Raw genomic sequence first — 23,096 nt, 5'->3', positions numbered from 1 at the left:
AGGTGAGAGAACTGACTTTATGCCTGTTGTCACTCGCCAAAAGCGGCTGACTTGATAGGTATGTCCTCAGCTACAACACATGGCGCTTAGCATGGGTGGTATTCAGTGCTGGAAATGGACAGAATTTACTGGGGAAACTCACCCCCCACCCTTTTGCGTGCAGGGGAGGAAGTAGTGGGTGGCTGGGGGGTGGATTGCCAGTGGTGTGGGCAGAACTGAGGGGCAGCGGTAAGGGTGGCTGGAGGGTGGATTGCCAGTGGTGTGGGCAGAACTGAGGGGCAGAGGTAAGGGTGGCTGGGGCGGGGGGTGGATTGCCAGTGGTGTGGGCGGAACTGAGGTGCAGAGCCAGGTGTTAAATAATGTGGGTGTCCTGAATATAGGATGCTGGCTGGTTTGTATAAAAACAAAGCGCATTTTGGAAACATAAGAACGGTCACCAATTTATCAAACATGTCTGTAGTAGTAATCCAAATGTGCATTCTTTCTGAGCATGCAATGCACACTTGGGGCCTCATTACGAGGCAGGCGCTCCCTTAATGAATGGTGCCGGTATGGGACTAGGACCATTCATTATGGGATGCCTGAATTACGAGGTCCCCTAGCAGGACCCGGAACAAACGTCTGGTAAAACCAGACGTCGTTTCCGGGTCGCGCAAAGGGACCAAGGAGCTAATAACGTTATTATGGAGCTAATAACATTATTAACGGGCCCGCTATTAGCTCCATCCCCATTCCCATTGAGCCCTACGGGAGCTCACATGGGAATGGGGAACGGTTTTGTGCATGAGGAATTACCGGGTCCTCCAAGGTCGGAATGACCCAGTAATTCCTCATTCACAAAACCCGGTACTGGAACCCGGTATGGAGGCCCTTGGTATGGTGCTCATTTCTGTCAGAAAAGTCACCATGATAGTAAAGTGTGTGCAAAGCATGAGGCATGTATACAGTTTTGGTCTGTTTCACGGCTTGAGTTTGAGCTCTCTTTTCAGAGGCACTTTATGAATGTTTCATATCGTGCTGGCACTGAGAGTCTCTATTTGTGGCACATCTCAAACATATAACGTGCAAGATTATTTTTGCTGAAGCGCAGCTCTGTCTTGTTTCGGGCCAATTACTTACCTGGTGGTATTGAAAGCACTCATTGGCATCAACACATCAAGAAGTGTACATTTCTTTCTCAAACTGTGGGGGTCATTACGACCTGGGCACAAAGGGATACCGGGCACCGGTAATAACACTGTTGCCGGTAATCCCTTTGCGCCCTATTCTGAGGTCCCTTTGTGGGTTATGGACGGGACCCGCAAAGGAATACGGGGTCAATAACGGTGCCACAATTTGCGGTACTGTTATTGACGCCTTCCCCTTGAGCCCTATGGGGGCTCAAATGGGAATGGGGAATGGCTTTTCAAATGGGGATTTACCGGTCCGTCAAAGGTCGGAATAGACCGGTAAGACCCCATACCACCAAGTCGGTGGCGGTACCGGTATTGGTGCTAGTCATGGGGCTAACAGCGCCATGACTAGCACCAACCTCGGAATGAGGGCCTTTGTGCCTGGTACTGAGAAACTGCCATGTACATTTAAATGGGACCCGCAGCAGACCTGCCTTCATGTGAAAGTCAACAATCCGGACATTTCTACTATTCGCACCCTGTGCCTAACACCGCTCCCAATTTTTAGACATTCCATTGCCACAGCCCCATGGTAAAAAAGAGTGTGTATTTTTAGCTATCTAAAAAATAAATGCAGCAATAACAACTTTGCATCAGCATATTTAATTCATTTAATCTGGGCTAATCTAAATAAAACAAAATCACACATAGTTGTTCAGTTCAATTATTATATCACCCCTAGTTGATGCAAATCCGGCCCTTATGTAGTTCACATTAGAAGTGCCGAAGATAAGGCAGACAATGATAAACTGGTTTGTCCAGGATCACATAATTTAGTTAAGTGGTGAAGCTAGGATTTCAGACCAGTTCACCTCGGGGATTGATCTCATATTTTCTCAGGTCTAGTTGGTAGAAATGTGTTTAATGTTGGGATTTCAAGAAAACTCTGTTTTAAAGGGAGCCCTTAAAAACACACACAAATATATAAACTCCTATAGAAATATGTTAAGCAAAGAGTATATTTGTAGCTTTCTTCCCCGTCTCCCTGCAACCTTGACTGTAAGACTGCACTTAAATATACGTCTTGTAATTTATTGCAGTATAAAAGTCTGTAGAGTCAGGTAGATTACACAGCCTAACATTTAAGCCCCCTGCACTGCATACTATGGGGGGTCATTAGAGATTTGCTGGCATCCCGCTGGTAATTCCGGCACGATACCGGCAAACTGACCTACCATTTCCCAGAATTTCTGGGATATTACAGGCTGCAGAAAAGGCAGTAAATCCCCATTCATGGAGTCCCACACGACTCTGTGGAGGGGATAGCTGGTATTACCACCACTGGTAATACCAGCATTTCCTTGCCAATGGGGGCCTGATTTACCACCAGCTCTTTGCAGGTGGTAAATTAGTCACCGTAAACAACTAAGGGGAAAACAGGTATGTATGGAGGCACCTAAGGAGCAAACCTGTCACTTCTTAAACAAAAAACATAGGGGGCTCCTTTGCTTACGGAAGGTTTGGATTCACAGTGCCCTGGATGGTTCAAGGTTTATCACACTGTCAAGCCAGTTAAAACAGTGTCAAAACGAAGTGCATGGAAAATACAACCAGACTTCTATGGTTCATCATTTATAACAAATACAATTTAATTTAGATAAAGGAAAAATTAAACGTTAAAAACAAACACCTACAAAGGCTTACAAAGTGACCAGTGCTTCAACAAAGTGCTAAGTGCTAGTCACCAATAGACTGACAATGTGCAAAATAATACAAATTGTATCTCTCCTAGATACTACAATCACATTGAGTATACAGATGTAAACACATACACAATATTTCAGGGTTATTCGGACCTTGATATTTGAGTACATAAAACCACACAACACACATAAACAGAGAATATTGGTAAAAAGAAAGTCAATTGTTCTCTATTGTTGATGCCTTAGTCCAGAAGTACCTATAGTGCATTTCTTTCAGAGTCCTTATACTCTCGTTGATACTTAGCAGTTGTACCTGTCGATACCCTACATGTTTCGTTCCTATATTATATGAAATTGCTGTTAGGAACTTCTTCAGGGGAGCTTGTGGGTTGGTGCCGAAAAGCACTCAAAACCCAGTTAGTGGTGGTGAAAACAAGAGAAGCTTGACACGTCGGTACTGGCGTGACTGGGTGGGATCTTGAAGGTAAAGTCCTAAGGGGCAGTAGAGCGAGGTAAGATGAATATCCTTGCAACCTTGTCTTGAATACAAGTGGTCAAATCCAGGCCAAACCTAAGTTCAAAAAGCAGACCAAGTACTAATTAATAGGGGGTCATTATATGGGTACATCATACATCATTAAAAATAGTCAGATGTACATAGGTGGGCTTACCGTCTATTAATGGCGGTAGCAGATCCTAAAGAGGCTGCAGTAATTTTCAGTATAGCAGTCTCGTCGTTTCCTAATAGCATACAAAATCCAAAGACACACAATACTATGAGCCCAACACGGAGGTGAATACGTTATTCTTAAATAGTGGGTAGAGTAACCCTATGTGGGCACTTACGTGGCGAAAGATTGGAGAGTGTGCAGGATAGTCATCTTCTCATCTAAATGTAGAGATGGATGCAGAAGGCTGTCACCCGGGATGGAAATAGAGTCCTGAAAGATGAGTGATAACGGATTCATTGGTCAGGTCTAAAGGGAGAGTCATTAAGTAAGTTACATGGGTATTAGTCACACGTACAGTGGCTGCAGGGTTAAAACCCCTAGGCTGTAACGGCATGCATTCATATGGGTGGAAGGAGAACGAATAAGATCTAAATTCCAAGGGTATGAAACGAGAAAATGCAACGAGTCAAAGAGCTCGTGCGTATGTAGATGCGCCTGTCAATTACATGACATAAGCCATGAAATTACACTACGCTTCAAAACATCAAAGTTGCAAAAAGTGTGGAAGAATATGCAGAGGGTGTACGATCCAAAAATAGTGGCCAAGCTTAATGAGGTCATGAGGCCCTCTAGGGGTATGCTGGCTTACCTGTATGTCTACTACGGGCCTAGCATGGGCCAGGAAATGGCTGCTCCCGCTCTCTTCATACTGCCGTGTAAGGGAAACTGTTACTATGGTAACACGGCTTATTTGTAGCCAGAGAGACGTTAGTAAAAGCGCATCCGTTCAAGTCATGACGCTAGTCTTTTACGAGTCAGGACAAGTAGTCCAGTTAATCGGAGTCTCGTGTCAGCGCATGCGTGTAGAGTTGTATTGACTCCAACGTGAGGGGAAGGTAATCGGGAAAGTCGCTAGCGCCAGACAACCAGAGTGCTGATGATAAACATTGTCTCATGATAGCTTGTATGCATGAAAGGTGTCAGTACATACGTGATCGTCACAAAGAAGTGGTGAAAGTCGTTATTGTGACTGATCGTCATGAAATGATCAGTAAAGATGTGTACTGCGCATGCGTGTAAATGAAAATAGTAATCACGTATCGGAAGAAAAAATGAGGAAGAACCCATATCATTGGTTCAGTGGCCATTGAGTATAGCCTGATAGCAGTTGCACGTACAATGTATGGAATCAGGAACCATGCCTAGGCACCTGCAACGGTAGCCAAGTGGTGGTAGCAGAGAGGGGTTGCAGTAAAGTAACTGTAAAATCACGAACCTAGCACAGTTGTAATACAGGCGCCGAAAAATGGTGCTATTGTGAGGTGAATATGTACAAGGTGGCCAGATAGCTATAGAGGGTCAGTCGTGCAATCTGTAACTGCCCTAAATAAATGGTAAATTAGTCACCCCCACCAGCAAACCTGTAGGTTTGGGGTGCAGGAAAAGTGGAGGTAACGGAACTACCAACACTTTTACCAGCACTTTTCCTGCACCGCAAAACATATAATGACCCCATATGTGTGGAATTTCTCTACCGCCCTGAGTTTATCTGACAGTGAGCGGGAAGTGCATCAAGTCAAGAGACACACATTCATTAAACCTTGTGCCTGCGAGATAGCTCAGTGAGATTGATGTTCCTGAGGCGCTGGACACTGTGTAGTGCAGAGGTTTGATTCCTGGCAATATGACCTAGTGCCAGGATTAAGGCCTTCCGGCAAGGCTTTAAAGAGCTCGTAGAGGAACCACCCCAACAGTCGGGCAAGAGTTGAGCCTCTTTTATTCCCAGTCATTCCCAGTGCTCAAACACAGGGCCTAACTCTGCATCACACTTCCCACACCAGAGACTTTTTCATGCATGCTAACACCTTTCCCTTCCTTTGGACTTATGCCCAAATCCATTTATCCCAATCGACAGATCCCCTTTATAAGTTGGTGGTGAACTTGTTTGAGTTCTTACTTTGGTTCAAGAGAAATTCAGGAAAAAAGCCCCCCCTGCCAAGGATCGCGGCCATATAAGAAACTTTGCATATATCTGAAAGTGGGGAGACAGCTCTGGGTGGGGCTGCAAAGAGACCTAACCAGAAAGTAAATAACAGATCTCGTTTTGTGACTGTGACCTTCTCTGGATCCAATCAAAGCCAAATACGCAAATGTTGTAATTCCATGGTGCTGACAAACTAGACTCACAGCTAAATGTTTAGTACTTGTGTTTGGACTTTCCTATAATCGATGTATTTCTTCTCTTTCAGAACTTAAATCGGACAGAGGTCCAGAGGAAGCAGCCCTGCCCGGCCACCTTACAAGCATGTGGCTACCACTGGCCCTCCATCAGTGGTCCCATTGGTTGAGGCTGGTTTGTTGTTTGGTATTATCGGTCATGGTGGTGCGTGGCCAGCAGACAACCCAGCCCCACTCCATCAAAATAGACGGGGACATCACATTAGGAGGACTCTTCCCTGTCCACGCCAAAGGGCCGGCAGGTATCCCGTGTGGTGAGATAAAGAAAGAGGCAGGCATCCATCGCATGGAAGCCATGCTGTACGCCTTGGACCAAATCAACAGTGACCCGGACCTCCTGCCCAACATGACGCTTGGTGCACGCATCCTGGATACCTGTTCACGGGACACGTACGCACTGGAGCAGTCGCTCACATTCGTCCAGGCACTGATCCAGAAGGACACGTCAGATGTTCGCTGCTCTAATGGGGAGCCACCAATCATCAGCAAGCCTGAGCGCGTGGTAGGGGTCATCGGGGCATCGGCTAGCTCAGTATCCATTATGGTGGCCAACGTGCTTCGCTTGTTTGCGGTGAGTATTAAGGGGAAATGCAAGTGGGGCAAGTTTGTCTGGGAACGTGCAGTACATGAAGGGACTTGTCACCTAAAAGTAGCCCAGGGTGACATGGAATTCTGAGACCTGCAGTGCGGGTCATATCACCATCAACACCATCTTGGTACTTGTAGCTCATTGTATTTGGTTCACAGTGTGACAGAGGAGGCCGGCATTGAGTGTTGACATCTATTTGAATCACATATTTGGTGTTTTATATTATTATTATGTTTAATTGATTTGGATTTTCTCGTATATCCAAAATAGCATTTACAAAAACAAAAAGCAAACAACAGGTGGACATCTTAAAGAAGAGAAAGAAAGCAACACCAAATCCGGTGTTTTATAAGGTGCCTCATGCTGGTGTGGGTCCATCCCAGAGCCCACTAATCAATTTGCTTGTGATTACAGAAACGAGTGTCAGTGTATTTGATTGGAGGATCGATCTATAGCCATGTGTGCCATGGTCAACCTCCTAACTCTTGCCCTTTGAACTTTGGGCCTTCTATATTAGGGCCTTGCCCTTCACCAACTGCCCTGGTTGTGAACCTGGGCATGATTGAAAGCCAACAGGCCACCATGATTTCCAAGGTTAATAAGATCAGTCAAGCTTGCATTGGCCAAATATGTTCCCTGACTAAGAGTCTTAACCTAATCCTCATTTTCTCATTGGATAGTCTGATGAGTCTTTTTTCAGTTCAAGGCTTGATTATTGAAGCTCAGCCTTTCAAGGACTTCCTAAATGTGGCAAATACAAAGAGTCCAGAACTCTGCGGCTACGATTTTGTTCAAACACCTCGACACACACACACACTACTCCTGCTGTTTTCCAAATGCACTGGCTTCCGAGTGACCAGCATGTTACCTTCAAGTGACTCTACTTGGTCCAGGAAGCCTCTTTTTCACCAGGCCGCTCGTTCTTAGACACTGCTTCCATTATTATACTTCTTCAAGTTGTCTATGCTCTTTTGGATCTAACCTCATCAAGACACCTGATTGTCCATCAGCGAGATGTTTTCCAGGCTCCTTTTCTGTTTCCGGTGTCTATGGTGTATCTTCTTGGGGCATAAGAGCTCCTTATGAATGAATAATAACATAACATTACATAACATAACACATGCAAATTAGAACATCAATGAAGCAAAAGTAGGACCAATATGCAAAAGAATTCTATCTCTATATCTGACATTGTGCCAATAAGTGCATACGAAATATTGTAAATCAGGTTGCAGGTGTACTAAAACAATACTCGTGAGCAAAAGCAGTGATCAATAATAGAATGTTTACCAATAAGGTGGTATCACCTTTGTTAAAGGGATGTTATGGTTACAAGTAAAACCGAACCCCCTCCCCAGAAATTCACCAGTTATGGTAAAGCTAAGTAACCTTAACTTGTGCCACCGCCGTGCACTTCTAAGACTAACGCCCAGGACATCAAAGAGGACATCACAAACATATTTTTTGCAATGCATACTGATGTGTGTCATTGTTAGGTAAAAATTAGTGCAGTTACATTGGGCGAGACTTCACAAGACTTATCTGCTTGGTATTAGGTAACCCACCTTTTGGTATAGGTGTGTACTACACACATTGGTAGTGTGACTGAGCAGCCAGACCTATATCAAGAGGGGTTAATGTGAGCTTTAGATCTGTACACATTAAATCCGTAAATACAAGTTGCCAAGTAACACTTACACTCAAGGTTTCAGTTATAAATAGTTATTTATTTAACATCAGTTTTAAATAAGCATTCTTTAAAAAGACAAAAGATTGTAACAATATGAATTAGCTTTGAAATTACTTTTCAGAATCAATAAAGCTAATGAATAATCTTTGGATATGCTCAGTCCATTTTTCCTACACCCTGACGTGACTTCAATCACAAGGACAATATTTGGATTTATATACCACACCAATATACTTTGTCGATTCCGAGTTGCAGAAAGAAAGGGTTAAAGGAAGTAAAAAGGTTTGAACAGTTTCTCAGAAAATGTGAGGACATCGGAATCCTCCAATGAAGTCTACATAAGTCTTTCCCAGTAGTAACAGTGTTTAACGAGCTATAACCTATGGGGGTATAAGAAATACCAAAGTCAAAGGACTTAGACAAGTGCCTTTCTGGACCCAAGACAGCCAAAGTCATTTGAACTCAGTCTATAGTTCTGGTACAGTTCTTGGATAAAAGACTTGCACAAAGTTAGAGAGTTCAGGAAAATCATGTGTAGGGGCTCAATCTGTTAAGCCAGTGCAAAGGGAGATGAAATCAACTCAGAAAGTAAGCAGGTGCAAGTCTCAAGCGAGAAAGCACGACTTACAGAAAGAAGGTAAGTACCCCAAGCCCGAAAAAGCACGTTTGGTTAGAAGAAAGGAGTCCAGCTGGATTCCATCTTGCTACAGCCAAGCAGACCCTGGTTCCTGTGCATCAGTCATGGGGACAAGTGGGAGGACTTCTGAACGGGCTCCTGTGGCAGTAATTGAAAGGTCGTCGGCAGCGACAGGTTTTTTCTACATTTCAGCGGCACTTCTGGGTTTCAGCGCTTCACAAACAGCAGTGATGGAGAATGATGGACAGCGGTTGGATTTTCCTTGATCCCTCTGTCCTGCACTCTGGTGAGAGGACTCTGGATCAGGATTTACTGCTTCTGGAGTGTCCTTAGAAGGTTCCTGGAGCTTGTGGTCAGATTAATTCTGCGGCAGATATTGCACTCGACTATGGACACTCGACCCCTCGCATTGGGCTTCTGCAGCAACGGAGAGGCACAGCAAGTCGGGGATTGTGCCAAAGTAAAGTTCGTCTTGGGATTAGTGGGTTCCCAAGGGGAGAAGTTGTTCTGTCCAGATTCTCTGTTGAGGTGAAAATGGAGGTCAGCACAGCAGCAGGGCTTCACCGGGCAAAACGTAGTCCAGGAGTTTTCAGCTGTCTTCTCTTCACGATTTCTTCTTTGAATGTTTCTTCCAGTGGTCGACTCTGGTCGACTCTGTCTGTAGTCACAAGAACCTCGCCTTTTAAGCAAGATTTCCCATTCATGCACAGCCTAGGCTGTCAATCACACAGCAGGGTGGCTGTCCTTTTAGGACAGCCAGCCAACCAATCAGGACTGAATCAGTCGCCCATCAAAGGCAAGGCAAACAAAGGGCTCAAACCTGTCTTAACGCACAGAGTAAGAGCCAAGAAAGGCCTCTCAGACAGAAAATGGTGAAAAAAGAAGACGGGGGACATTTTGACAAAATGGTCACCCATGGGTGCTCTACTGCAGCTGAGGGTTCTGCCTATGGTAGAAAGGCACAATGGTAGAAACAAGTAAACCACTGCCACCAGCCATTTAAAGTAGTAAGAGTAACAAAAAAAAGTTACATGAGAAAGTAGGATAAGGGGCTACTAAGGAACCCCCCAGCACTCCACATATGATGGTCTGTGCTGGACCTACAAAGAGAAAAGGTAAGCAAAGTCAATTTCACTTTGCTATTGTTGGGAACTGTAGTTCACCCAAGAAAAGGTATTTAAAACTCAAGACACTGCACTGAAGGTACTGTGTGTCACCATACAAAAAGAAGATGCCTATGGAGTTTTTTCAGACGCCAAAAACACAAAATGCAAATAAGGTAAAAATGAAAGTTGGAGAAAAAGGTCCCACTGACTCAGGAGTTCAAATTAAAATGTCCTAAGTCCAGCAAACGAGCTGGGGGTCTCTAAGGTTGAAGGGAATTAGCACAGAAATGAAAAGTCTCCCCAACAGTCATTATAAGCAGCGCATAAAGGGGATACAAGTCATGGTTGAATTGCCTGGGGCATGAGTCTCGACCATGATCTCAGCACCACCAAACCACCCCGTTGTCCCCTGCACCTAACCTGCATCCTAGTTCAGTGTCCACTATACCATCAAAATGTGACCAATAGTCAGTACTCATGGCTTGCATGGACAGTCTCCACAATCAATGGGGCATGGGCTTCTGCCATGCCACATTCCCCAATAGGAAAATCAGAGGACACATTTATCCTTGCCGAGGGCCAGGCCCACTGCCCAGGCAGCAAGTTATATCACTAGTTTTTGTACTTACTTTTTGACACTTTCCAAAAAGCAAAACACAGGGCAGATTTGAAAAAGCATGCTTTTAGGTCCTTTGGATGCTCCTTGCGTAGGTTTGCTGCAATCCCATCCAGCACTCCGGGCTGCAGCTGCAAGCATGTTTTTTTCCCCATTTAAACATAGAGCTTCGGCAATGCTGCATGCCCCAATAAGTAAATCAGAGCAGGCATTCGTCCTTGCCGAGGGCCAGGCCCACTGTCCATGTAACAAAGTTATATCACCATTTTTTGTACTTACATTTGGACACTTTGGAGAAAAAAAAACACAAGACAGATTTTCAAAAGCATGCTTTGAGGTCCTTGCTGACGCTTCTTGCAAATGTTTGCTGCAATCCTGTCCAGCACTTGTGGCTGTACCCGCAAGCAGAATTTGTTTTCCCCATTCAAACCTATCCCAATTTTGAAAAACTTTACCCCATTGCCAGTTCCTGGTGGACATGCCCACTTTAACTCTATTGCCGGTCCCTCGCGGTCATGGCCAGTAGCCAGATTGTCCAGGTCATGGCCTTTGGCCATGACTCAAACAATCTGCCCACTACCCATACCCCAGTCACCAAAGGTACATTTCTATTTTTAGTACCTACATTATGACACGTTTAAAAAATAAAACACAGACACATTTGCACAACCATGCTTTCAGGTCCTTGCCTATGCTCCACGCACGAGTTTGCTGCAAATCCGTCCAGCACTGCAGTCGCAAGCAGAATTTATTTTCCCATTTAAACCTAGGGCTTCGGCCATGCTGCATGCCCCAATGAGAAAATCTGAGTACACGATTATGAAGTAATTGCAGGGTGGTAGAATAGGTAGGTCTCTGCACTTGACTAGTACTTTAATAGGGTTACCCTGCTGCTGGTGATGGGGTTCATTTGTGAAGGTGCCCTTCCTTCTTCCAAGTGTTAGGTTTCCAATAGGAGAGTGAGCCCTGTTTACCTGAGCGCTGGGTTAATTCAATAAGTAACGGTTGTTGTAATAAAGCAGTCTTGAAAACTATTGTTGGTGCTATATTTATTGTTAAAAGTCAGCCAACACATGTTTAGACCCTCAAGGGTCTTTCTCAAGGCGTGTGGATTGTGGGCCAGTAATTGCTGTAAGGTTGTTGAAATGAGCCTGGTGTGCAATCCCAACATCTTGTCCCGGTATGGGCGCAAAAAAGAATGGTTGAAGATGTGGAGGGATAGCCCACTGACCATGTGGGCGCATGGTTCTGCGTGCACTGTAATTATTTGCTGATTTGCTTTTGTCTCGGAGCCTGTTGGGGCTTGCAGTGAATGCAGCAGTAGTCAAAGTGATCTATTGATGCAATCCTGTCCAGCACTTCGGGCTGTAGCCACGGGCAGAAATTATTTTCCCATTCAAACCTATCCAATTTCAAAAAACCTTACCACATTGCCGGTCCCCTGTGGCCATGCCCACTTTAGCCCCATTGCCGGTCCCTCGTGGTCAAGGCCAGTAGCCAGATTGTCCGAGTCATGGCCTTTGGCCATGACTTGAACAACCTGCCCACTGCCCATGGCCACAGGCTATACCTCAGTCACCAAAAGTATATCACTAGTGTTTGTACCTGCATTATGGCACTTTTCAAAAATTCAAACATGGACACATTTGCAAAACCATGCTTTCAGGTCCTTGCCAATCCTCCTTGCACGGGTTTGCTGCAATCCATCCATGTTTTATTTTTTGAAAAGTGTCAAAATGTAGGTACATAAAATAATCATATAACTTAGCCCCTATTTGACAGAATTGATTCAGACTTTGCACAAACATTCAAGGTTGAGTTAATAATCTTTCAAAAATCTTTTGTGTACATTCGTCAAACGGCAACAAAGTTATAAACCATCTACAAATGTTGAGACCCCCCTCTAATTTTTCCACCTTTTGACAAAATCCCACTAAACTTTGCAAACACATTCAAATCTGAGTCTATAATCTGTTTGAAAACCTTTGTGTGGATTCGTCAAACGACACTAAATTTATGAGCCTTTCAAATATTTTGCGACCCCCCTCTAATTTTGCTTCCTCTTGGCGAAACAGGAGCAAACTTTGCAAAACCATTCGGTGTCAGGTCCAACATGATACTGCAAGGTTCCATGCAGTTTCATTGAGTGGCGCCAAAGTTAAAAGCCGTCCAAAAACTGCTTTTTACCAACCCTGTAATGCAGAAATATGTATGGATGTCCCCGGACTGTTCGTGGATATTGGAGAAGGAACAACACCAGTTTAATGGCTTTTTATGGCCATATCCCATCCCATCCTCATCCCCCCCACACCGGCTAAGAGATTGTTTCATTAGTTTGACAAGTACAATGTTGTGTTTTTGAATATGTATTTACTGCGATATCTGCGGACAACGGCGGCTGTCCGTGAATCCAACATGGCGACCATTTCAAAAGTTTTGACGCACCTCACGCTTTTTATTGACCATTCAGTGGACGCATTTGCTGGCCGCGGACATCACAATGGCCCCTGGATCAATCAGGGGCCTTTCCACGGACCGAATATGGAAGTGAGTCCGCGGACCGAACCCAGATATCACTATTTCATGTGTACAACTTTATAGCGGGATTCTTTTAAAAAACGACTTAACGGATTTACACCAAATTTATAAAAGCACACTTTCGAGACCAAGCCAACGCTCATGCTGCAAATTTGCAGAAAATCCATCCAGCAGTTTGGGCTGTAGGCATGAGCAAATTTATTTCCAATGTGTCTATGAGGAAAACCACACATTTTGGGACCCCCGCTATAACTTTTCCCCCCCTGTATGAATCCTCACCAAACCTTGTAAGATCAATCCGAGGGGGGATATATTACTTTGCAATGTTTGGTTGAGCGGTAGCAGCTCTGTAGTTATGGTTAAGTTGCTCAACTCGTAGGAAGAGCACTTTTTGGCCAGTTTATAACTTCAACCCCCCTTAGACGAATCCTCTCCAAACTTTTCTGGGATGTTTGGTGTGCTTTTGTCAAGGAGGGAAAAGTTATAGGAGCGGTGCCAAATGTGTGGAAATCCTCATAGATGCAATGGAAAAAAAATGTGCTCACGCCTACAGCCCAAAACCACTGGACTGATTTTCCCCAAATTAGTACCAGGAGCAGCGGCTTGGTCCCGAACGCGTGCTTTTGCAAATTTGATGTATTTCCGACCAATAGTTTTCTCAAAAATGGCCAAAAAGTAGGGCACAATAAATGAGTGAAAACTGGTTCCGGTCTGTGGACTTATTTCCTGATTTGGGGTCCGCAGACACGTCTGAGCCAATCAGGGGGTGGTGTGATGTCTGCAATTATTGTACATGCCCACTGATTGGATGGTGAAAAATGTGAGGTGCGTCATATCTTTTCAAACAGTCACCATGTTGGATCCGTGAACAGCCGCCGGTGTCCACGGATAGCGTGGTGGGAAAAAAGTCTGGAAAACACATTTGAGGTTATTTGGTGGCCGAAAGAGGGCCTGGAAAGGGTGGGGGAGTGGAAAAAAGTTGATAGGAAGCTGTTTTTATAGTTGGAAAAAAGTTGTGCAGGTGCCACCTAGTCTGCGGTCGCTTCTACTCTCCATGGACATCGCGTTGATAGAAAAGTTAGGACATTATATTTGGGGTTATTTAGTGACCAAAAGAAATACTGGATAGGGTGGTGGAGTGGAATAAAGGTGATAGGGAGCTGATTTTATAGGTGAATAAAAGCGTTGCAGGTGCCGCCGAGTCCACAGACACTATGGTAGTCCGTGGACCCGCATGTGCCATCCGTGCAGGGTAGGAAGTGTTTTTTTTGTTGGGTGTAGTGAAGATGGCTATTGCTATGGCTGTGAAGAAGTAGAGTGTGTGGTTGGTGGGAGATTCCTGGATCAATTCATTGAAGGTTTGTAGTGAATTTCGTGGCATCTATGATCCTATTGGATTGGTCAAAGTGGAAGTTTCATGGAATGCAGATTGTGGGCTAAATTGGGTACCCTTATTACCATTCTGTGAGAGGATGGCTCACTTTAAACACCCAGATATTATTTTTGTGCATTGTGGAGGCAACAGTTTGGGCTATTTAACTCCAGGATCTTTTTAGGTTGCACTGAAGGATATGCTGAGAAGCCAAATGGAACTGTTTCCAGCTGCAAAGATATTTTTTTCTGAAATCAATCGAAGACAAATATGGATACGTTCAAATTTGTTTTGTCTTCATATGGAAGAAGGTAGACAGCTTGTGAATGAAGTAGTATGTGTTTTATCATATGCTTTCGGAATGACATCTTTTCATAACGAAAATATCAAGATGGATGATGTAAATAATTTTTCAAAAGATGGAGTGAATTTGACTAATGTTGGAAATCAAATTTTTCTTTTCAATATCCAAAATCCACTAAACAGTTTTTGTGAACTCGTGAAATATGTTGTGACGTAACAAAAGCAAAAACAATTTGAAGCAGTTTTTGTGAAAGTTGGAAAAATAAATAATTTCAGTATAACATGTGCTAGTTCAACATAAAACTCCCACAAAAATACAAAAAAGGTTCTTTTAAGAAAACTATTAAAATTATTTTAATTCCCCCAATCCCTTCTTGGAATTCCCCGGGTGTCCGCAGACTATCGTACTGTTCATGGACCATACAGGCTGCAAAAAGAAACCTTTCTTTGTGTGTTTCTGGCTTTCTTATTTTTGGGGGGATTTTGTTTTTTGTAGCACAGGCGAGGAGGTAAGCTGGTGGAGGGAAGGGGCATCAAACATAGATATGTGGGGGGGACGGGGTGTTGGACAGGGGAAGATGTTGTGTGGGCCTTAAATGTAAGGTAGTGGGCAGTGTTTCTCATGCTCCTTGACTGAACCCTCGAAAGTACTTTAAAACTGCTTCGCTCTGTAGAGCGGTGTGTTGCAGTACATGCAGAGAACTAGGACTATCCAAAGGTAAGGATCAACAGCCTCCTGTATGGCCTGTGAGGCAGCTGGCAAGGTCCTCTCCCGCACAGGAGTACACTGTGTGGTGGCAGAAGCGGTTGAGGAAGATGGGGTAGAGGACAATAACCTGATTCTCCCTGAGAAAGGAACCATTTTTCTTAGACCACCTGGATGATTTGATCTGGTGTGGCGGTGAATTGATGGGGTCCCGAAAGAGTACTGTTCATATTGTCTGCGACTTAGTATGACCCCACACTCAATGTATTCAAAAGAGGCAGCCAGAGCCTTTGGGACCCCCCTACAGTTTTAAAGTACAGCCACACCCATGACTGTATCTGGGCACTGGAGGTAGGCACTTCCTCTACCTATTCTTTGTGTTCTTCTTTATCCTCCTCTGCATCACTTTTAGAAAGAGCACTTTTTGGCAGCTGATAACTTTGAAACGTGAGGTCTGTTATACTTTTTGAAACAGTGGCCATATTGGATAGTCAAATTACAGCCTTTGTCCGCGGACAGTGCTGTGAGGAAAAGAAGTCCGGAAAATATATCTGGGTTATTTTGTGGATGAAAGAGGGCTTGGAAAGTGCGGGGTAGTGGAATAAAGTTGATATAGAGCTGTTTTTATAGGTTAGAAAAAGCTGTGTAGGTGATGCTGTGTGTGCTGTGAAATTTTGGTGCAGTAATATATTTGAAGTGTTTAGGTATTATTCATTGCACTTGAGGACAGTGCTCCTTGATCTCTCCTCCGCCTTTGACATGATGAACCATTCTTTGTTTATTGAGCGCCTCCATGATACCTTTGCCATCACAGACTGGGCACTGGAGTGGCTGACCTCTTTGCTGAGTAACTGTCCTTTCCAATTGCAACTGGGCCGTTTGTCCTCCACCACCTCACTTTCTACATGCAGCATCTCCCAGGGTTCTATCCTATCGCTGTGGCTCTTGAATATGTATCTTACCCCTCTGGTTCACCTCATCTGCTCATTCTCTCCTAATCTCCAGTGCTATGGTGATGATATACAGCTTTGCTTGAAACTTCCCTCTTCTACTTATCTGTCTCTTTGATCTCTGATTGTCTGACTGTCATCCAGGCATGGTGTGCGGCTAACAATCTTTGTGTGAATGCCAGTAAGATGGAGATTCTTCTTATTGGGACAGCTGTGCCCTGTTTCTTCCTACTTTCTGGCCATTGTCCTTGGCTTGTGTATCCTCGCCATCCTGTGAGGCTAAAAACTTTGGGGTTATTTCTTAGTTTAGGGATTGTATCTCGCAGCCCTAGCATTTCTATAGTGGCTTCTGGTGACTATAAGGATGAAATTGAAGACCCTCTGCATCATCCACAAGGCATTCTGTGGCCTGGGTACATGTTATTTCGACCTTGTTGTCCCTAAAAACTCCCCTGCTAGAACCTTGTGCTTCTTTAACTCAGTTGTCTGCTTGTGAAATGCTTCTCCAAACAGAGAGTGGGAGGGAGATATCTCTGTTTAGCTGGTGCCTTTCTTTGGAACAGTGCCCCTGCCACTTTTAGACTTTGAGCCAGACTTCCTTAAATTCCGGAAACTTTTAAAAACTCTGCTTTTGTCTTCCTCTTCCCCTCTCTTGTTTCTCTGCTAACTGATCCCACTGTCACTGAGAGTGGTGGCCTAGAGCCTCATTAACTTAATAGATTTGTGGCACTATACCTAGTTGACCCCAGTACCCCCTTTCAGCTGGTGCCTCATTAACTTCATAGGTTTGAGGCACTATACCTAGTTGACACCAGTGCCCCCGGACCCCTTTTTAGCACTGCCTTTGCGGACCCCCTGCCTAACGGCTGTGCACCCCATCCATGGGACTCTTCTGCTCCAGCACTTAGGTAGCGGCCTCCCACATTGGCACCCATTGGCTCTTCTTTCCCTGGGCTCCCATCAGCACTTGCCCATCCATACTCCCCCTTTCATAAATGCACTTCTCTTACTGCACAAGGCATATGTGCATTTATAGTAGTACTCTGTACAATGTTTCTATATAAGTAAAGGAAATGCAGATGGAAAATAGTTGTAGAACATTGTTAAGTGACAGGTGGCGTGTGGTGTTAAGTGACAGGTGGTGTGTGGAAGTTTAATATGTTAATACGGTTACATGTAGAGTTTTTGGAAGTGATTGCTGGATGGATGTGTGACTGTTCGAAAGACAGGCAATGAGGGAGAGTTGCAAACATAAAAGTGAAAAGGGTAGAAGGTTAGAAGGGCTGTTTTATGCGATGGGGTGCACATGCTATCTGGTGTTTTAATGATGCGTGGTCTGGAAAGGGGACTGTGGAGACCGTGGATAGTTAGAAAGGTCCATTAAATATGGTTGTTGTTGTATGCTAGAGAAAAGTGTGTGTGACAGAACATTGTTTCTGTCCTTTTTTTCTTTTTCTCTACTATATATTTGTCCATTATTACCATTAGCATAGTGCAAAATGCTAATGGAAATGTTGGAGAATCTTATTGAGTCTAACCACTTTATTAAAAAATGTAAAGTAGATGGAGCCTATAAAATACCTTTATTTTAGTTCTATTTTCTAACTGTGAAAAGGTGGCTCCAAAAGGAACCTTTTGGGTGTTTTTTTATTTTTACATGAGAGGCCAGGAAGTAAGGTGGGGGAGGGAAATGAGGGAAGGGGCACCAAACAGAGGAACAGGGGCAGGTGGACAGGGTATCATGTTGGGTGTGCCTTAAATCTAAGGTAGGGGGCAGTGTTTCTCATGCTCCTTGCTTGCAGCACTCAAAGCACTTCAAAACGGCTCCCACCTGCAGAGTGATGTGTTGCAGTTTATACAGAGTACTGTTGTCTTGGAAAGATATGGATCAACAGACTCTTTTATGGCTTGCAAGGTAGCTGGTGGGATCTTCTGCCCCACATGAGTAGCCTGTGGGTGATAGTATCGGTTGAGGAAGATGAGATAGAGGAAGACAGTCAACTACTTCCTGACAAAGGAAGAGCCTTTCTCGAGCATCCCGGTGGTTGGATTTTAGTGTGGCAGCGCAAAGAGGTGTTCCCATAGGAGTACTGCCCAGGTTGTACATGACTGAGTACAGTGTACTCAGTGCATTTCACCTTGGCAGCCTGAGCTTTCGGTACATCCCCAACCATGATTCTCTCTGGGTGCCGGAGGTAGGCATTACCATAAAAGGCAGTCCTGACCCCCCTGCATGTTTCTTCAGGAGGGTGTCAAACTTCCTGTGTATATCCAGGGGTCTCCTGGATGTATGACAAGGCACCATCTGGAAGAAGGCCATCAACGGGGGTAATCAGAAATTCCTTGCAGTAACTCCACCACCATTGCACTGGTAGATAACAGCTATCGTCTCACACTTAGGGAAACATGAACCATCTTGCAGAAGAGTCTCACTGTGCGTCCAATGCACTTGGGCAGAGGAAGAACTCTGCCAAACCGGCGTGAAAGCCACCACATCTGACTTCACTTCCCCGTTGGCCCAGCCTTTCAGCCTCCCCAGGTGAAATGCTATAGTCTGGTTCACCCTCAGAACAACTTGGGCACTGCTCTCTTGGTTTTCCTCTATGTCAGCAAGCAGGAAGTCACATATTCACCTCCTGGCTACCTAACTTCATAGCACCATTCCGCCCGTTTGTCCACCCCTTTTTTCCGTCTCTTGGGGCACTGGCACATCCATTCCCACGCCCAGAGCGGGTGGTACCAAAAGGAAATCCCATGCAGCTGCCTAGTGGGCAAGCAGCAGCGGGCACCTGGGGATGGTGCTATTCTGGCCTCAAAAATATAAAATGTGGACCCATTGGAAGGGAGGAGTCGTGCTAAAATTGCATTTTAACTCGAGCAGCACAAATCCTATCACCGGCCCTGCCTACCTCTGCCAGTGGCAGTCCATCAAAGATCTATTTCTGCCCCCTTCATTTTACACTTCTCACTTCCCGTTTCAGTAAATCATGCACTTCTGCCATCAAGTCTCCAATACTGAAGCCTTTCTTCACCTCCCTGCTAACCTTCTCCTGACCGGCTCACCCCATCTCTCAAGGCTCACAACCTTGGGGTCCTCTTTAAGAGAAAACGAAATTTCCCAACAATTAATTTCCTCTCCTGCCACAGCAGCTGGAATGAAGAACCCAGAAGACCCATCCCAACCCTAACTCACCTACATCTCTACTACATCCTTGAGAAAACTTGATCACTGTTCTTCCCGCCACACGGGCCTTCCTCTCTACTCGTCTGCTCCTCCTAAACAAAAGAGTAGACTTCGTAACTCGCACAAAGTACAGCTTCACATGTCCCTTTCCCACCTCTGCCCATCACAATCACGCGGGATAGCTCCCCGTGCAGCATTCGCCCCTCTTCAAATTCATCCTGCTGTTGCATACTTTCCCATCACAAAGAGAAATATAGTGCATGATATGATATGATAGGTTATTCATAACGTGCTTATTACCCAGAGGTTTCTAAGCGCGGACCCGGGATCAAACCTGTGTTGCTCAGTGTCGCCTTGCTTCCAAGGCGAGCACGTTGCCGCTGAGCTATCCTCCCTATGTAATATTTGATAAAGATGGCATCCTGTCAAAACCTTTCTCAATTGGAAGAGGAGTATGCAAGCAGTGTGCACTAGCGCCTCTACCATGCCCAATAGCCTTCAGCAAGTTACACCTGACATTCCATAAATTGATAACCAAAGAGGCATATGCCGACAATGAGGCTTAAATGGGCAAACCAGGGCTAAACAGGGAGCTTACTGCAGTTATTAACTAATGGTCATGAAACATTTTGCAGAAATGACGCCTAATGTAGTAATGCCATGGACAAGGTTTGAGAATGTTGGGAAAGCCTAGCCACAGAGCTGCCGGATTTACCTCTAGACCGGTCCTCTTAAAATAGGACAAACGTCATGATCACCCAGGCGCAAGGATTAGCATTGAGTGAAGTTGGAGAAGTAATATCGAAGGAATTCAACCATCTGTAGAGTGCGAAAACAGACATTTGTTCATTTAACAAAACATGAGGCCACTCAATTGTTAGGATGCCCCTAATTTCTTATGAAGCGCATTCTAGGGCTATGATTTCCTAGGCGGCAGAAATCTGAGGCTTGGCACCCTTGTTGAAGCTTTCTACTTTAGAGAATAGGTTTTTTTGCCATTTATTTGGGTGGTCTCAGGGTACAGCAAATATTCCTATTATTGCACTGGAAATCGGGCAATAATCCTATATAGGACTCAATGAAGTTTAGTCCTCTGCTTGAGTGGATTCCTTTGAGGGCAGCCCACCTGACGGGTGAAAGGTGCGGTGAGCTGCAGTAGATAGTCTGCACTCCCATGCTCCTGCCACATAAGTTGCCAGCCGGATGCCCTAGGCTATTGTACTTGACTGCGAGGGGTTGACACACTTCCTGAGCATCTGAGGCCACTCCTGAAAGAGAGCTTCATAGTCTCTAGGCCGTTGCAAAGATCCAGGGAAGTGAAGGGTGTGTGTAAGGTGAAAGCAGAATCTCTGGCACTAATTTCCATAGGACCTGTTCAACCATTTTGGGATATTCTTCCCTCCCAGGTTAACAGGATGTTGATCGCGAAGTGACGCCTAAGGCATTTGCCACTAAAATAGCTCAATATTAATTTGTACATTGGGCCTGTGGAAGTTGCCGAGCGTGGTTGTGATCTAACACTTCCGAAGACTATTTTGATATTGCGCACTTGGTAAGGAGAGGCAAGAAAACACCCCCTGATCTACAACCTGTGTGTTCACAACAGGTTTAGGCCTAAAGAAGCAATTGTATTTCTCTTAACTAACTCAGATGGGGGAGCATGACGCCAATCATCAGCTTTCAGATGGCTAGCCCAACTTAACGCCCCAAGGACCCTTATCTGCTCTGGCCTCCGCCCCATGTTGAGGGCAGTGCTTTTGTTTTGCGTTTGGCATGTCAACCCTTATTTATTTTATTTTATTTATTTTTAAAGGGCTGAGGGGCCCGAAGGCATACAGGCACTAAACCCAACCAGGGGATACAGAACAAGACAAACTGACATACAAACAATCACAGAACAGGCTGACTACACCTGGTCCAGAGGGGTGGGACAGATCACAAACCACCAGAGCCATCAACTATGTTGAATCAAGAAAAAAGTTTTTTTTTTCCGGCTCCGCTTGGAGATCTCCAGTGATTTAATACCTCTATGATCCGGCGGTAGAGCATTCCCTGCCCTGGGAGCTGCGGCATAGAATGCACTTCTCCCTACTGTGCGCAATGTCGTCCTAGGGAGATTAAGCACATTGGTATCATTAGATCTTAATAACCCCTGAGAATGCTTTTTAGACAGAGACTCAGCCAGATTTTCCGGTTTGGCACTCAACAAGTATTTATGTGTTGTGGTGAGCAGAAGGTGTGAAATCCTGCTTCGGTTGGGAGCCAGTGGAGGCTTTTTCTAGCTTGGGAGGCATGGTCTCCCACTTGTCAGCCCCTCGACTGCTCTCAACACACTTTTCAGGATAACCTGTAACTTTGTGACATCACCCTTTTTGATTTCTACTAACAGACTACTACAGTACTCCATTTCCGTGCCGATAATTGCCCTGGCCACAGTGACACAATTGGTTGTGGACAAGGGCGGACAACTCTGTGGCAGCAGTTTGATATAATACGCTCACATAGACACCAGACTGTTAACTTGGGGCCGCATATTCATCATCTGATCCAATTAGACCCAAAAAGTTTTCACTTTTTTGGCTTGCATCACAATCCTAGAGCTAGTGATCGTAAGGTGTTGATATTCTTGACCTAATTTACGTAACGTGGCCGCAGTGCCTGCAGTCATTAGTTTGGTTCTTGTCATTGTTCAAGGCCAGCCCATTCCTCACCATTCAGGACTAAATCAGTGCAAACACTCTGTTGATCTTACTCAAGTGTTCTTCATACAATTTAACTCCCTTCTCCTCCATCAATTGAACTAGTTGGAGGGTGAAAATATTAACAAGGGATGGGGAAAGACAGACTCCTTCAGGAACACCATACACAACCTTAATTGGGGCTGACTCTTTGGTTACACTACAAACCCTTGCCGACCGATTCTCCCAAAAAGATGTTACCCGTGTGCCGCTGGTGTAGAAAAAGCGGCCACCTTTATGAACTCTATCCATCAGCAGGGCATGGTCCATCAGGTCAAACGCTGCAGACAGATCTAACATCATAAGTAGAACCAGCTGCCCCACGCCAAAAGACCATAAGATATTGCCCATCAACTGTTGCCAGTTCATGAGCTGGTCTAAAATCTGACTGCCACTTACTCAAAATGTTGCTCCTCTCTAAGTGATCCAAAACGTACAAATATGCCACTCTGTCCAAAAATGTTAAAAGAAAAGGCATATTCGTAATAGGCGATAGTTCCCCAGAAGAGGGTCAAGACCTGTTTTTTTTGTTGTAACAAGGTTGTAATCCTCGCATTCTTAATACACTCTGGCACACGGCACTCCTGGAAGGATAGGTTAACAAATTTAGTTCTGGCAGTGATCAGTAGGGGGAGGCATGCCTTTACAAAATCACAAGGCAGTCATCTCCCGCACAGCTAATGGACTTAAGTTTCCTGCTAATATCTGCCATCTCAACCTCTGTAACTGATCTAAAACTAAACTCTGTCTGACCTGACTCCTGGATGGCCTCTGTTGTCGTGGCCAAAACTGCCTCTGTTCCGTCCCCCATATCTAACGTGCTGGGTTTGCTGTTGATACTCTCTTTAAGGGCCCCCACCTTGGAGGGGGCCCCGAGAGGCTAGCTGATCTAAAGAAGTAAGATTCCAGTGTTCACCAGTCTTAAATAGCACACCTCAGGATA

At 44.9% G+C, this 23,096-nt stretch overlaps 1 protein-coding gene and 1 long non-coding RNA gene across 6 annotated transcripts in view; one reads left to right on the top strand and one right to left on the bottom strand.

The window, feature by feature from the left end:
* LOC138569486 (metabotropic glutamate receptor 8-like) overlaps positions 1-23,096 on the top strand; it is a 647,717-nt gene that overhangs the window by 126,549 nt on the left and 498,072 nt on the right. For all 5 annotated transcript variants that reach the window (XR_011303249.1, XM_069647490.1, XM_069647494.1 and 2 more), the window contains exon 2: positions 5,736-6,295. Coding sequence is in view for 4 of the 5 variants with exons in the window: in XM_069647490.1 (XP_069503591.1) it covers positions 5,792-6,295 (504 nt within the window). In the remaining variant the exon portion in view is untranslated. The remainder of the gene's footprint in view (positions 1-5,735; positions 6,296-23,096) is intronic.
* Positions 2,387-4,402, bottom strand: LOC138568969 (uncharacterized). The gene is made up of 4 exons (XR_011303027.1): positions 4,136-4,402; positions 3,662-3,756; positions 3,487-3,556; positions 2,387-3,386 (listed from the first exon to the last, which is right to left on the bottom strand). It is a non-coding gene; the product is annotated as an uncharacterized lncRNA (long non-coding RNA).

This window comes from Ambystoma mexicanum, chromosome 2q (assembly GCF_040938575.1).
Source record: "Ambystoma mexicanum isolate Mex_15411 chromosome 2q, UKY_AmexF1_1, whole genome shotgun sequence".
NCBI lineage: Eukaryota > Metazoa > Chordata > Amphibia > Caudata > Ambystomatidae > Ambystoma > Ambystoma mexicanum.
This window is presented reverse-complemented; position numbering and strand designations above follow the sequence as displayed.